General features: G+C 31.5%; 1 protein-coding gene across 1 annotated transcript; it reads right to left on the bottom strand.

Moving 5' to 3' along the window:
- LOC109717594 (protein MICRORCHIDIA 6-like) lies at positions 621–8,895 on the bottom strand. Its single transcript, XM_020243441.1, has 19 exons — positions 8,322–8,895; positions 8,155–8,229; positions 8,008–8,042; positions 7,719–7,797; positions 7,548–7,637; positions 7,370–7,445; positions 6,297–6,375; positions 6,037–6,171; positions 5,167–5,265; positions 4,701–4,802; positions 4,461–4,607; positions 3,887–3,979; positions 3,394–3,445; positions 3,167–3,278; positions 2,522–2,754; positions 2,327–2,442; positions 1,565–1,641; positions 1,356–1,398; positions 621–1,127 (listed from the first exon to the last, which is right to left on the bottom strand). The coding sequence occupies exons 1-19, from the start codon at positions 8,713–8,715 to the stop codon at positions 1,032–1,034; spliced, it is 2,133 nt and encodes a 710-aa protein (XP_020099030.1). The 5' UTR covers positions 8,716–8,895; the 3' UTR covers positions 621–1,031.

Here is a 16,959-nt window from a genome sequence, read left to right as displayed (position 1 = left end):
TTTAATAGAAAATAAAGTTTTAAAAATTAAAAAAAAAAACTCTAACTCTTAACATAATACACTGTATAAGAAAAAAGCTAACAAATCTGAGATTTTATAGTTATTGCATATTTAGCTCATGCGGTCCAAACCATAAACATACCTCACCCAACCAAAATTCAGTTTATCTTCATAGTCACACAAAATAAAGAAAAGGTACAATAAGAACAAACATGTTCTTGAACTAAATTTTGCAGTGAGCTAAACTTTGCAGAAAAGTGATAATAGATCAAATTTATTGAATCTCATCAAATTCAATTACCAGTTTGTAACATATTCCATGAATCTACATATCAAAAACATTATCAGCTTTTGTTTCCACTCTTCAATAAATCCTCTATCTAAAGTAGCTACCAACACCTGACTACTAACTGGAAATTTCATGCAAAGAGAAGGTACCAAACAAAACTAGCAAAACACCATGAAAAACTTGTGTTCGTAGAACCCAAAAGCTCATTTCAACTTTTTTCCTTTTTGTTCCTCTCTAGCAATTGCAAGTTCTAAATATCATGTGACAATCAGTTTGGCTTCTACTCCACGAGCAGATGAGTTTCAAGAGCAGAAATAAAATGGCCAGGAAATGATAATAAAATGGGCACAAGGTGTACTTTCGGCAAATTATGGGTACAACATTCTTTAGGATCAATAAAAGATAAAGAGATTAATATTTTTTTCATAAACTGAAGATTGTTACACATATTTTTACAACACAACTGAGCAGATATAATCTACATGAACTGCCGAAGGTTAGCGTGTCAGACAACCACATGATCCATAGTGCAAAAGTTTCCTTCTCCCAGGATAAGAGAGCAGCTACGTTTATCGAAGACCTCATCGGCACTAGAAACCTTTTCAATACCACCCTGCCAACACACCCCCCTCTTCAAAATAAACTTGGCCCCAAATGTTATGATCGTGTGACTGAATGGATATGGCAAAATCAAATTACACTGAAGTCGAGGTTAGGTTAGTCATGGAGTGAGAACCGCAGGTCACAACTTCTGCAACTTTTCTGCCAATTCGAGTTTGATCAATAATTTCTTGTACTCCTTTCGGGCCTCTTGGAGCTGATTTCTAAGCCCTTGTTCCTGGCAAACATGATGATAAAGTTCCTCAAACGAATTCTCAGAAATGATCGTGCATCAGTCATTAACACAGCAATTTTTTGGTCCAGAATGTTTTTTACGAACAATGTATACACGAGGGAAAAGAAAGGTAGCCCAATGTTGTATGCTCAAAGAACCAATATTACAAGGCTCAAACATTCTATATTTTAGACAGAAAGAATAGGACTCGGAGAACCTAAAAGACATTACCTTTTGCACAAGCTGCTTTTCCGTCTTTTCAAGTTCCGAACACCTGAATAAAGAGAGAAACACGGTCATACACACTAACACATCCTCGGCTAATGAATTATGACTACAATAAGTCTCTAACAACCATCAAGCTCAAAGTACAAAAAATATATCTTGAGTATTAGCAGCAAAAAACCAATTAGAAACAATACAGATTACTATTAACTCACTGCGCTCGTAGCTTCTTGCTTTCTAGGATCATTGTTTTAAGTTCATGTATTCGCTTCTGTCCAGCACCGCGCCCCAGCTGCAAATTTAAACGACAAGTTAAATATAACATTTTAAGGTCTTTCACCTTTCTTTAAACTTGCTAACAAGTAAATAAAAGCATATAAAGAGTTGGTGTTAATCCTCCCTGTACATCCCCTGTGTGGAAGAATTCTCTACTATCATTTACAAGCTTATAGCTGCTTCCGCAATTTTGACAATTTTATTCCCTTTGGTCCTAGAACTAACTACAACACTATCAAGACTATACAAGGCCCAGATTATTATTTCACATTACATGGCAGAAAAATTATACCAAATTACTCTAAGCTCTTAGTAAGTTTGAAGTTCTAGGAGGTTAACCAACAAGTTTTGACACTGCAGACGAAGTTGGCACGCATTTCACTGCTTCCTACAACAAGACATGCCATTCACCTAGCAGGATCCAGTTGTTGAATAGGTGGGAGAGAAAAATGTTGTGCATCTTTCAAGGAGGCTAGTTAGGTACATCTCACATTTGGCTCCTACATTTGCAACTCAAGTTTCCTCTGGAACCCAAGGAAAATTATCTTGCTCACGCAACTTACATCAAAGGCATGTTGCGTATGTACCACCATCCCACCAACTAGCCACTTGAGAGGGTTTCCACATCTAGGCCTTTTATCCAGGCTACACCAAATTTGCAAATTTGCAACATCAATTAAAACAGATTTGCGAATCCCTACCTGAGTCTTGAGAATATCTTTGGCTTCCAGTATGGAAGATACAGTTCCTGCCTCTGATGGTTCTGCAACTTCTGTCACAGCATTGAGACTATCGTGCCTCCTTCTTACTGGTAGTTCTGTTGGCATCAGAATTGCTACATGTTAATCATATGAGAATATCTCCGATAGGCATACTGAGATAAGTCTCCGACTTACTAGTCTGTGAACTAGCTTTCTGATTAGTTTGTAAACTGCCATTGTGATTAACATGTTCTGTCCCGTTTTCGGAGGCAGCTTCTAGAGCAGGGAGGACTAGGCAGTTTGTTGAAGCATCAGCAGCAGGCGGCTGTATTACAACATTGTTTATCTCGCTAGCAGGAGCAATATTCGGAAATGAAGCCTTGCGCTTTTTCGGATTATTGTAGCCTACCAAATGACAATGAAGGTCCCTAAAGAAATTAAAAACAAGTTAATTGCTGCTTCAGTTGGTAGGAAAGACAAGTATATCGACAACGAAAAAAAAACAGTTTGTGCCATATAAAACTCCAAAAAAATCTATGAACAAAATGTTATGATTAACTATTGTGGAATTATGAGTACATTGACCTCAGATGTACATCAGCAAACATTTTAAAAACCAAGTTGTAGCCACTAATTCTAATAACTTTCACTCGTAAGACTTCTCAGAATGTTGTAAGAGCAAATTCTGCCATATACCATTGAAAAAGCGGATTTCACATAAAAAAAAAAGTGGCTCACAATCCCAAACCATATTTTACTGCATTACATTGATGAAAATACGAATTAGAGCGAGAAAAATAACTCTTACAAAAAGAAAAAAAAAAAGGACTGAAACTTTACCAATATTCATAAGTCATTTCTTTCAAGCGGTATTCAAGTTTCTGATAAAGAGTTGATTTCTCAAAGTCCTGCTTATCATGCGTAGGTTTAATAAAATTTGCCTCAAGTATGCCTGAAAATATGGGGAATGTACAGGATGCAAATAATAATCATTAGTTTGTTCTATAAAGCCTGATTTATCTATTCACAAAATTGCCATAAAATGCCGGTGGTGGAATTTTTCTTACCAACAACACCTCGTCCTTTACCATAGGAATTGTTAGCAACTCTCCAGAAGGGCTGCAAGAAAATTCAATTAAAGTAATTTCTGATGGTGCATGAAATTGATTGAAGAAGATAGAACAGCATACAAGTAATATATGATATGAAAGAGAAACTGGATACAAGACACTAAGTACAAATTTATGGCACCAAATTGTCAACAGTAATACCAATCCTCATAAACAACTTAAAATTGTTAAATGACAGATTGACAGATCCATACAGCTTCAGAAAAAGTTGGCAAGAATAAAGAACATCAAACTTGGCACCGGAGGCTACACTTGTTTCAATAACTTCCACAGAATCTAACCATGTAAGCATGCAACAGACACATGTCCCACTACTGCAAACTCCTTTACATCACAGGGAAATAAAATAACTAAGGAAATAGTGCAAAAGAGAATGTCGGCAAAAAATTTCTTCAGTCATTTTACAAGGGTGACAAAGAATATTTCTCACCAATATCAAGCGATTTTTGTGATATACATTGAACCCTTGAATGTCAATTTGTGGAGCACCTTTGAGAAAGCCAATGGTAGTGACAACAGAAGCCTGAACAAAGAATAAAGAGATATGCAGTAGTTATAAAATGAAGGCAACAATGGAAGAAAGAAACCCTACCAATGAGATTACTATGGCATGCAACATAAAGTAGACCATCATACTACATATTGTATATTTTGAAACATTTTGGCACATATGATAAGGGGGTATCATATATTGGTTAAAATCTAGAAAGCAGAAAAGATGAGTCGGATATGTCGAATGAAGATCACAATGTGAACCACTCAGGAGGGGTAATTGAGTAGAAAATAAATAGAACTAAATAGAAGGCGCTGCTCAATTTTTTTTTTTTTCCAATCAACCTCAAAGTTGTTTTCCAGTATTTATACAATAACAAAATGAACTAAAATATTAATCAACTTCCAAGCTAATTCTACATGCAGCTAAATTCGATGCATTGGTACACGAGAACAAAAAGTCAAGCATGAACTCAATACAGTAATAACAATGAATCTTCTACGATACAAACCTCGACGACTCCAGCAACTTGTGGTCTATACAAGACACATTCACGATATATCAAATCATTAGCAATATGGTAAGGCTCAACAACTTCACCACGTAAGATAATTCTGAAATTCTCCGGTAGATGAAGATACAGTATAGACGCATATGCCTGGATGAATTCAAAAAACCAAAAAAAAAATAATTAATTAATGCAACAGAAAAATAATTTTGGCAAATCATCGAATATTCCCTAATAACTTACTCGAAGAGAAAAATTAAGCCGTCTTGCGACATAATTTTTGGTCAGTGCCTTTTCCATACTATTTGTTTTCACTTTATTATGTGCTCCACTGATCAATATATCCTGAAAATAGCAACCACTCTAGTCAATATTGGTGAAGGACAAGGAAGAAGATAGTGTACAGCAATGACAAATTAACATGAAAGTAACATATGATTATGCAAATACGACGGAAACCAAGCAATATTGTGAAGAAGAGATACGTGAAAGACATACAATGCTTCAGGATAGAATATAGATAACTTTAAATAACAAACAGAATGCAATTGGCTGTGGTACCTTGTTCAGTTTCAAAACCAAAAAAAAAAAAAAGAGGAGAAGACTATTTCAAATCAATAAATCAAAAGAATTTACAAATCATAGGATTTAGCATCTACTAATGAAAAGGACAGAAAATTATAGTAATAAACAGAAGATAATTAAGAACCTTAGCATCAGAGTCAAAATTGAGCTCCATGTCCCCATCATCATTAAGCCATAGATTGAATACAACTATTCTCGTGCCACATTGTCCTATTTCATCAAACTGCTCATTAAATTCAAAGCAAGTTTAGAAAATATCCAAGAAAGGGAAAGAGAATTTCAGAGAACTTGGGTGATAGAATATGCAATAAGATTGGATTTAACATTGAAAATGGAGGGCAATAACATATAGATTTATCAGAATGACACCAGATAGTTGAAGAGATCATAGAATGGGTGATGAATTGGTTGCAACATTCCACTCTATGTTTACAAGAATAATAAAAATAAGAAATTTATCATCATTCGGTGATTTACGTTTACATAAGAATGGTTCACTGATTAACATAACACAATGCATAAAATTGAGATCCATTTTCGGTCAAGCATGAAATATTAGAAGGGATAATTCCAACTATCAAGATCAAGCAAAGCTTATCCTTTTTTTTCGTCCAAAGAGTTTACTAACCACCACTCGCAGAACAAATATCTTCTCATCATGCTTAGTTTCACATGCTTAAAATTGACTATAATATCAAAATAATCTGCCACACCAGCACTCAGGCCTCTCTAATAAATTTTATCCAATGCTGCACTCGCAATGGGTATAAGTTTCTTACATCATCAAGAACAGGCATCAAAGTTTTTACAACATAGTATCTTAGTGTCTCATCCGATGCACAATCATACCAGCTGTGCTATTTAAATTTCATCATGTGATACATAGTTAAGTGTCAGTCATCTTACAAGCTTCTCTAAACTAGCAAAAGGAAAGCATACATGCACATAAATAATACAAGTTAGGCAGCTAGCTGAGGAATAATATGTAACTTACTTCCTTTGATAATTCAGCCTCAGTGGCAAAAGGGGACCATTTTAAGAGAATTGACAAATTAGAAGAAAACAGCTTTTGATCATGACGCAACAGCCTACCAAATGAACCAGTTAGTGGATCAAACTCATAGTCTACCTGGAAAAAGTAACCGTAATCACATCAAGAAGACCATCATGTACAAATAATTAAAGGGACGATTATTCATTGGAACCAATGGTAAAAAGTAATATTAGAATATAAAAAACATGCGTCAAACTCACCGATGGCACTACTATATCATCACAATGTGTTTGCCTTAGAAAGGTATAAGAAAGGAGACCAACACTTTGAGTTAATGCCCTACATGCAAAAAGAGAAAAAAGGTAGTCAAGAAGATTGCACATGTGAAGAATATGAGCATATTTTGAAAAAACAAAAGAACAACAGTAAACTACTGAGTAATAGTAATAATATATAGACTAGATGCATAAATATAATACAGGTAATGAAAAGGCACCTTCCAATGAGCATATACATAGCATGCGTGTTATAAAGTAAATGTCTAAAGTATAAGTATCAAAAACTGCGTAACAGGTTTATGGCCCAAAGTTACATATTCCTATGAACGAAGTTACTGATGCAAATTACAACAGAGGTAAGAATGCAAGTAATAATATGTAGTGTTGTTGTCGGTGACTGCCTAGGCGTTTACAGGCATTATCCCTTTTAGGAACCTACAACCTACATGTAATCCAAGCTAAAACTCATTATGCTCGGTCAAAGATTTAAGTGTCGTGGCACAGGGTCGTGCCAGAAACTTGCCGACACGGTACGGCACGGTGCGTGCCAAGCCATGCCGATGCGTGCTGGTAAAAAAAATTCTTGTATGCCGACACATAGTAGCATGAAATATTTATTTTCTTTAGCAACAAAATATTATAACTATTTATTATGTCTTTTTATCACATCTTTTGAACTTTATTGAGAAAATTACTTACTAATTTAAAGAATAGAGAGTTTTGAGCTGTGCCATCGACACGAGGTCTGTATCGTGCCGGTATCTTGTTGGCACGGTACGGCACGATAAATACAGCTCGTGCCGACGGGCACTTAAAACCTTGTACTCAGTATTCTACTATATATTACACATTTAAATGCCTCCGGCTACAATAGAGAATCCAATATCCTTTTGCTGGTTTCGATTACATGTTACCCTGAATATTCATAGTTCCATACTTATAATATGTGGGTAATATGATATTATTTAATAACAACCTTTCAAATAAGTATCTGATCATAACAGAGTATGGTAAGTAAACACGAAGTACAGAGACAGTTAGACATGAGAAGGTACATGTTCTTCCTGCAGCGACTGAAAACAATCACATCTGCTCCAAGCCTCATAGTGCTGGTCTTGAAACCATTTCCATCTATGTTCCAACACAACAAATTACTAGGAAAACAAAGAAAGAGCAAAAGAAAAAGAAAATAAGATTGAAAAGCATGCAGATTAAATAGCAAAAATTTCATACATTGTCCAATGAAAGATTCCGATTGCTTATCAGAAAATCCGAAGCTCATGCAACGGCGCAAGGATTCTGGGTCCATTCCTCCTCCGTCATCTTATTCACAAAACAATCACTGGGTCAGAGAGTAATAAACAAAAACAAAACAAAAAAAGTGTTTTGCATGTTCTGAGGTACCTTGAATCAGTAATGCAGCACTATGATCCCGCGGATTAACAAATTTATCAACGTTGACAAAGCTGGCACCATTATGCACCTGTTTACATAAGAACAACATGCTAATTAGCATCAAAAATGAGATTTTGCAGTTTAAAATTCAACTCTGAAAACCTTTTATGTGGACATTATTCAAAAATACTTGGAGCTATCTAACTAGGACCAACTTATTGAAACTTTATTGAGTTGGACTCAACATATACAAAATCCAAGAATTGAAACATCAAAGGACTTGACCTTCCACACCTACCTCATCAACTGCATTATCAAGAAGCTCTGCTATTGCTGCAAAATAAAGAGATCAAAACACAGAAAAAAAAAAATCAAACTTTTGCAACATTTGATCTCTGTTCACGAAAAAAAAAAAAAAACAACAACAAGGGGGCAAGAATTATACCACCAAAAGCCCACTTGTGCGAAGTCGCATTTGAATGCAGAAACTTGGGATTAATCCGCAACCGGTTCCTCCCACCTGAAAACACCAAGAAATCACAAGAACAAATCAAACACTTCTCATAAACATCCAAAAGAAGCAAAAAAAATTAACCAAATTTTGAATCGAACCGCGTGGTTGCGGCGCCGCATCGTGGCCTAACACTTCGTAATCCCCGGATTTCCAAAATTGCCGGCACAGCCGCGGCGCAGAGGCCAAATTGGGCGCCGCGGCCGCGGCCGCGGCCGCAGCCGCAGCCGCAGCCGCAGCTTCAGCAGCGGCCGACGACGTCGCCTGCTCCGACAAGCAGGAGCCGCTGTTGGAGCTCCTGCTCTCTTCGATCTCCTGCTTCACCACGAGCTCTCTACAGGCCGCCGCCCCCCCACCGCAAAAGCTCCCCCCCACGCCATTGGTGCTCAGCGGAAGCACAAATTTGGCGTCTTTGAAGCGGGATTCGAGGTCGAGCGCCCCGTCTTCGTCGTCCTCGTCGTCGCTCGACAGGTCGATCACGTGGGGAGAGCTCATCCCGCGCCAACGACGAGGGGAACGAGAAACCCTAGAGAGAGAGACAAAGAGAGAGCGTGTAAATGGAGGTTGGGACAGAAAGAGAGAGAGAGAGAGAGAGAGATGAGAGAGAGAAATGGGGGAGGGGAACGGGCGCGCGGTGAGATTATTATTAAATAAAAAAAAACTAAGAAGAGGAAAAAAAACAAAATCTAGCTTCGCATTCGTCTCTCATAAAGCATCTCGTCAGAACGGTCAGTTTGCACAGAAACTATATATTTATGCGGACTCTTATTTATAATTCATAATAATTTTACAAACACATATTTATTTGATAGAGTTCAACTATTTATATTTTTATGAGTTTACATTTTTTAAATTTTTTATCATCAGAATTATTTCTTTGACTATTTTTACCAGTTAGATCATAGGACCACTATCATCCTAATCGGAGAACTATACATTCCTTTAGTAAATAGCCGAAAACTTACGAGTACAAAGGAGTTTATATTTATAAGAATATAATAGCCCTAGTCTATTTTGATAAACTAATTTTATTTTGATTATATGTGAATTTTTATGAGATTTTAGAATTGTATGTGAGCTGTGGAAAATTTCATAGGGTTACGAGGGTCCATTATTATTTTTTTATTTTAAAAATAAGATAAAATAATATGATCTATACTATTGAAAGTATTTGAAAACTAAATTTTATAATTTTTGGACATCATTTACCTATCAGAATATAGTAGTCTAAAAATAAACGGCTGAAAATAAAAATTTTATAAAACATGATGAGAAAAGATTTGAATTTAAGATCAAAGATACTAATCTTACTCTAACTAGTGAAAAGAAAAATTTATAAAAATTTTATCACATTTTCACAAATGTATCACATCGATCATTAAAATTATCAATTTTGAGACATTTTGATCACTAGCCAAATAATGTCAAAAAATTATAAAATTTAGTTTTTAAATACTTTCAATAATGTAGAATATATATATATAGAAAGAGAGAGAGAGAGAGATAGAATACTATACTATTTGTATCATGGAGGCCTTCGTGCTTCTAAGTTGTTTTCAATGAAGCGGTTCCCAAATCAATAATCAGTTCCATTAGATTTGATCTACACTATTGAAAGTATTTGAAAACTAAATTTCATAATTTCTCGACATTATTTGGCTAGTGATTAAAAAGTCTCAAAATTGATAATTTTAATAATCGATATGATGTATTTGCGAATTTAACAGTGTAAAATAATTCAAATCTGATAAAATTTTTATAATTTTTTTTCACTATTTAGAGTAAGATCAGTATCTCTGATCTTAAATTCAAGTCTTTTATCATCATTTTTTATGAGATTTTTATTTTCAGCCATTCATTTTTAGACTACTCGTTTAATAGGTAAATAATTTCAAAAAACTATGAATTTTAGTTTTCCAATACTTACAATAGTGTAGATCAAGTCTAACAGCACCGATCGTTGATTTGGAAGCCGCACCATTGAAAATAACTTGGTACCATGGAGATCTCCGTGCTACAGATAGTATTGCAGCTAAACTTTAATAGGACTTGTGTGCTACCGGGAGTACATGGGCTCCGTCTAGTTGTTTGTTATAATTAAACTTCCGAATCGACGACCATCTTCATTAGACTTGATTTAGTGTACTTAAAGTATTTAGAAAAAATTTTGCGATTTTTCGATATCATTTATCTAATGATCAAAAGAGTTAAAAGCAAAAAATTTTAATGATTGATGTGTGTCGTTTGCAAGTTTTACAGTGTAAAAGTATTTAAATCAAATAAAATTTTGATAGAAAATTCTTTATACTATTTACAACAAGATTAATATCTGTGATCGAAAATTTTAGTACTATGTAAAATCTTTTGTGAGATTTTTATTTTCAACCATTGATTTTTAGTCATTTCGACACAAGGTAAATGATATCGAACAATCAAAAAATTTATTTTGTAAATACTTCAAATATGTTAGATCAAGTTTAACGGAGTCAATCATCGACTCAGAAGTTCCATTATTGAAAACGGCTTAGGAACACGAAGGTCTCCATTATGCTAATAGCACAAAAGAACTACTCTCTCTCTCTCTCTCTCTCTCTCTCTATATATATATATATAGGAGCTAGGCTAGTATACTATTCAGTAGCACGGAGGTCTCTGTGCTACCAAGTTGTTTTCAATGATTCGGTTTCCAAATTGATGACCGGCTCCGTTAAACTTGATCTACACTATTAGAAGTATTTGGAAACTAAATTTCATAATTTTTTGATATCATTTGGCTAGTGATCAAAAGGTCTCAAAATTGACAATTTTAATGGTTGATATGATGCATTGTTGATGTGATGCATTTGTGAATTTAACGGTGTAAAACAATCCAAATCTGATGAAATTTTTATAGAAATTTTTTTTCACTATTTAGAGTAAGATCAGTACATCTGATCTTAAATTCAAGTCTTTTTTTATCATTTTTTATGAGATTTTTATTTTCAGCCGTTCATTTTTATACTATTCGTTTGATAGGTAAATGATGCCGAAAAATTATGAAATTTAGTTTTCAAATACTTTTAATAGTGTAGATCAAGTCTAACGGAGCCGATCGTCGATTTGGAAGCCACAATATTGAAAACAACTTGGTAGCACGAAGGTCTCCGTACTACCAATAGTATACCAGCCTAGCTCTATATATAGACATAATTATTTTAATAATTATCTCAAATCAATATAAAAAATTTATATGTAATTGTTATCCAAAAATTTACAATAAAAATTTAAATTTTTAAAAAATAAAATTATCCACTATATTTTATTAAAAAATATCTGTCATATCTTAACTCAATTTATATAGTTGATGTAGGTGATAAATTATATAATTCTACTTTTTTCTAATATGTCTTTATACCTAAATAGTCTTTATTTTTTTTATACGTCTTTATAAATCANTATATGTAATTGTTATCCAAAAATTTACAATAAAAATTTAAATTTTTAAAAAATAAAATTATCCACTATATTTTATTAAAAAATATCTGTCATATCTTAACTCAATTTATATAGTTGATGTAGGTGATAAATTATATAATTCTACTTTTTTCTAATATGTACTAAATATTTCTGCATATTTTTTTTATTTCTGATAAATCCATATTTCTACATGTTTTTTGATCCACTTTAATTAAAATTCTTTAATTGTTAATTCAAATTTGATATCCAAAATAAATTTTAATTCACAATTTAAATTCAAATTTTACTTTTGCTTTAGAAATTTAGAAATTTAAATTATATTAGATTAAAATTTAAATATATATTTGAAATTAAATTCAATTTTATTGTAGATTGCAATTAATAAAAAGTCAATATAACAAATAAATATTAGTAGATAGTGTTGAAGAACCTAAAAAATATTCATCCAAACAAAAAGATATAAAATAATATAGAAATATTGTATAGAAAAAAGATGAAAGGTTATCCATTAGAGAAAAAAGATTAAAAGTTTGTTGTTACGTTATTTCTTTTGCATAAGAAAAAGAAAGAATCAAACTCTTTTCTCTAAATGGTGAGTTTGTTGAAAAATCTAAATTCAAAATATCTGCTTTTATATATAGTATTGATAGATAATATAGATAAATATAAAATAGAAGATGATCCTAATAAATTTCCTTAGATTTGTTTTCTGCCTATATTTATATTTCTTTCCATATCTCTTTTGTATGTCAACTTAAAATTTAAGACTATTGATTGATATAATTTTAAATTATTTTTCCTTTTTTCTCTCAGTTTTCATATATTATAATATAGGTAAAATACATATTTTAGATTATTGCATGCACCAAATGTATAAGTACATTATTATATACATGGTATCCAAAAAACTCTGTAATAGAGATCTCAAAATCCTAACTCAATGAATGTGTTCTATGACATTTGAAAATTTTATATGGAAAAAATTAATAAATTTTGAATATAGAAAGAGTTTCAAGAGATTTAACATAAATACAAATCAGAAACAAATATAATAGACAATAACTTGTTATTTTTCTCTCAAAAGGAAAAAAAAAAATGCAATAGCATATTTGATTGAAACTTAGAAAATAAAATAATGCTAAAGAGAGAAAAAATTTCTACCTAAGACAAAAAGGCAAAAGGAAACTCCTTTTTTTTCCCTCTTACTTACAAGCTTTTTTTTTGAGAGAGAGAGGGAGAAAGGAGAAAGAGAGAGTACCTTTTCCTTTTTTTTTTTGGAAGAGCTGTTGCTTTGGTTATGAATATATGGAGAGAGCTAGAGGGGGGATAAAAGAGCGAGGGGGTTTTGGTTGTGAATAAGAAATACAAAAAGAAAGTATTAGATATTAATTATATGTATTAATTTATTAGATTTTGAAACATAAAGATAAGTATTAGTTGTAGATAATAATAACTACTTTATTAGATTATGCATTAGTTAATTATTTGTTTACTTATTAACTTTATGGATATAAAAGTAAAGTTAAGAGTAACAAAACTATTGGTATAATCAACATTTTGACCCTTAGATCTCTGCGCAATTGGAGACCCACCATCCGTGTCGCTTGATCCAAGGGCCGAATACTTGATAGTAGTAACTTGGTTGCAATAATTAATAGCATTCTAGTGCAACTATAAGTTGTGCTATATTTGTTGTACAAATTTGATCTAATTTTAGAAAATAATATTTAATTCAAATGATTTCTTATGCTCCTTTCCTTCAAACCTAAATTATAAAAAAATCTCAATATCTAAAAATATCCCACTAATTTAGAGAAACAATCATAAGTGGGTGTTTAATCTAGTGTTTGAAAAATGATTTTGGGTTTACAAGTAATTTTTAACTCAATAGAGCGTTAGTAACTTCTTGTTCAAAATCTGATTCTAATTTTTAAAATCAGTTTTCTAATTTTCGAGACTCAAAATTAGAAACAGTTAAAAACCTACTTCTTGAAATCTAATTCTAATTTTGGACTCAAACTTCAAAATTTTAAATTTATATTTAAAATTTTAATTTTTAAATTTTGTACAAATATTAAAGTATAGATTTTAAATTTAATTCAAATTTTAAATTATTTTGAAATAGAATTTAGTAAAAAATATTATTGTATGCAAATATCAAATTTTTTTTGCCAAACCATCTTTACAAAATTATTTCAGAAAAATCACTTTTATTTAAACTCAGTCAAACGCTCAGTACCTTTTAACCAAAATAAATTCTATAGAAATCACTTTTCTAGAATCTAGACCAAACGGCCCAAATATCTATATTGATAATAGTTTATCTAAAAACTAAATAAAATCTTTATTTTATCCATCATCTATTATCTATACTTTTTTTAATTAACTTAAATATTTTTGCTTGAGAACAAATTAAAACTATTTAATTGGAACAAACTAAACTACACAAATAGCAAACAAAAAATTATAATAATTTAGACAAAGTAGAAAATAAATTCACAAATATATGTAAGTTTAATTAATTGTTAATTAAGATCAACGTAAGACCCATATAATATTGAAATAAAATAAACTTAATTAGACAAAAAAGTTATTTACATATTAGATCATGAACAAAATTACTAATTTAAACTTTTAAAATTATTATAATTAAGCCCCAGAATCTAATTTAGTAGATAAATATTGATATTCTGCTAGTATGGAAGTGTGGTTGATGGTGCAGCAATATTAAGATTTCTTATCACTTTCGTATCGGCGACACGGTAATTTAGTTAATAAATTAGATTATAAAATTTAATAATAATAATTTAAAGTTTGAAAATTAAAAGGCTGATTTGTTTCTTGAAAAAATGTGGAGAAAAAAATTTCGAAGAAAAAAGTTTTTCATGATAAAGTTTTTCTTTTTCATTTTTTCGTCTTTTTGGTTAAAAAAAAAAACTAATTTTTTTGTAAAGTTTTTTTTGTCTAAATTTCATGGAAAATAGTATTTCGTTTGCCCTTTTATTAGGAACACAAAAATACTACTTTTTCATAAATTCTGAAAAAAAAAAACTTTTGAAGAAATTAGTTTTTCTTTGAATTAAATCGGCAAAAAGTTGAAAAAAAATTATAAAAATATTTTCTTGAAAAACTTTTTTTCTCACATCATCTTTGGTTTCGTTTGGTTTCGTTTTGGATTGCGGAAGATTGTTTTACATGTGGTGAAAAAATACGATAGAAAAATACACTATTGGTTTCATACGTAATATTACATTCGCGATTAGTCAGTTACGATATATTTTCTCCGGTCCCACCGGAGAAACGCAAAAGTATATTTCCATATACTTTTATCCTAACTCTATTTTATCTAATAGCGTTAGATAGGCATCAAACTAAACAGACTTCGTTTGAGAATTACGTTACGTACGTGTTGTGTTTCGTATATCGCGATGAGTCAGTTACGATAACGCAAAAATATATCTTTATATATTTTTATCTCAACTTTATTTTATTTAATAACATTAGATGGATCTCACTACAAAATTAAGCCTAAAAAACCAACCGGTGTTAAATGCACCACGGTCACGAGAGTTTGAGAGGCAAATGCCAGAGTGGCTTTTACTAGAAGCCGAGTGAAATCATTGGGCCAAAAAGTACGGTCACCACCCTCGCTCAACAATGATCAAACAAAACATGGGTTTCCTATGAGGAAGAGGCATAGGAAATATTTAACATAATTTGGCTAAATAATTCTATTTTATCCAACTCAGTTAAAAAACGATGAATAATTTACTGTTTAATAAAACTTAAAAAAAAATTAAAAAGAAAATGATTCTACAGTTTCTTCTTATATTTTTCTCACTTAATTTTAATAACCATACAAAATTTCTAATAACAAATATATAATTTTAAAATTCACAAAAAATCTACAAACCGACAATACAATTATGAACTAGGCTCTCCTGTACTTTTGCTTGTAAGTTGTTTTCGATAATAGAACATTCGATTCAGTAATCAGTTTCGTTGTGTGTTTGTTTGGGTGGAAGTGAGGGAAAGTGGAGAGGAGGGAAGTCGTTTACGCCGTAATCTATCACTTCTGCTGTTTGGTTCGCCGTAAAATAGTTACGGCTGAAACTCGAGTTACCCCGATATGGCGTAATTGACTTCGGCCTATCGTGGGCCAAAGTCAATTACGGTGAAGGAGGGAGAAGAAAAAATAATAAAATAATATACTAAATAAAGATAATTATATTTAATTATGGTATTAATTATTTTTTTATTCGGTTGACATATCTAAAATATGATAAAAATTGATTAATCAAGTATTAATTTTTTTTACTTCATAGTTTTATTGTTGTATTATTATAATTTAGGTATAAAAAAAAATAATTTAATTGTTTTAAATTAAATTTTAATTATATTAAATATAATTATATTATTTTTATTTATTAAATTATTTATTATTTATACATAAATTATAGTTTTACATCATACATTTTCTACCAAACAAACAGCAGAACTATTGAAACTCCACTTTCATAACTACGAAACAAACAGCTAAAAAAAAATAGTTTTCATCGAACTCCACCTCAACCCAAAGTCCACTTCAACCAAAGTCAAGTTTCGGTGAAACAAACATACCCTAAACATGATCTACGCTGTTGTAACTATATAAAAATCAAATTTCATAATTTTTTGACTTTATTTGCCTAGTAAACGAGTAGCCTTAAAATAAATGGTTAAAAATAAAAATCTCATAAAAAATAGTGATAAAACATTCAAATTTTAAATCAGAAGTATTGATCATATTATTTGGATTGTCTTACACCGTTGAACCTAAAAATATGCCATATCAACCGTTAAAATAATTATTTTTGAGACATTTTGATCATAATTGTTGAAAACGTGATTTGCTCTGATACCAATAATATAACCTAAGATCTAAAATCGAACAAAATAATATGGAGAAAAGATATTGAAAGAGTAAGAAAATAACTAAACAAATACTTTATTAATAAAAAGTATTTAATTATATTTTGGGTAACACCCATGCAGCCATATCCACAGTGGCTTATTCATCTAAAATTAACCCATGCCTAAATATATATAGCTATCAAGTTATACCAGATGATAAATTCGACTTTTACTTTGGATAATTACAAATCCTAGCCATAGTCAAGTAAAAGACTTAAACTTATCTCTAACTATATTTTAATTAAATTTGAATTATTATTCCAACAAAAACAACTAAATAAAAATTCCACCAACCTGATTTATTCTTCCACTGTGGTGCTGAGTTGGACA

This window comes from Ananas comosus, linkage group 11 (genome assembly GCF_001540865.1).
Source record: "Ananas comosus cultivar F153 linkage group 11, ASM154086v1, whole genome shotgun sequence".
Classification (NCBI taxonomy): Eukaryota; Viridiplantae; Streptophyta; class Magnoliopsida; order Poales; family Bromeliaceae; genus Ananas; species Ananas comosus.
This window is presented reverse-complemented; position numbering and strand designations above follow the sequence as displayed.

Bases quoted from the DNA above. Each gene is read 5' to 3' on its own strand.
- LOC109717594 (XM_020243441.1), bottom strand. From the start codon at position 8,715: ATGAGCTCTCCCCACGTGATCGACCTGTCGAGCGACGACGAGGACGAC. The intron at 4,608-4,700 runs GTAAGTTATTAG...GAATTCATCCAG, and splicing joins GGCTTAATTTTTCTCTTCGA to GCATATGCGTCTATACTGTA. The intron at 2,755-3,166 runs GTAAAGTTTCAG...TAATTTCTTTAG, and splicing joins GAAATGACTTATGAATATTG to GGACCTTCATTGTCATTTGG.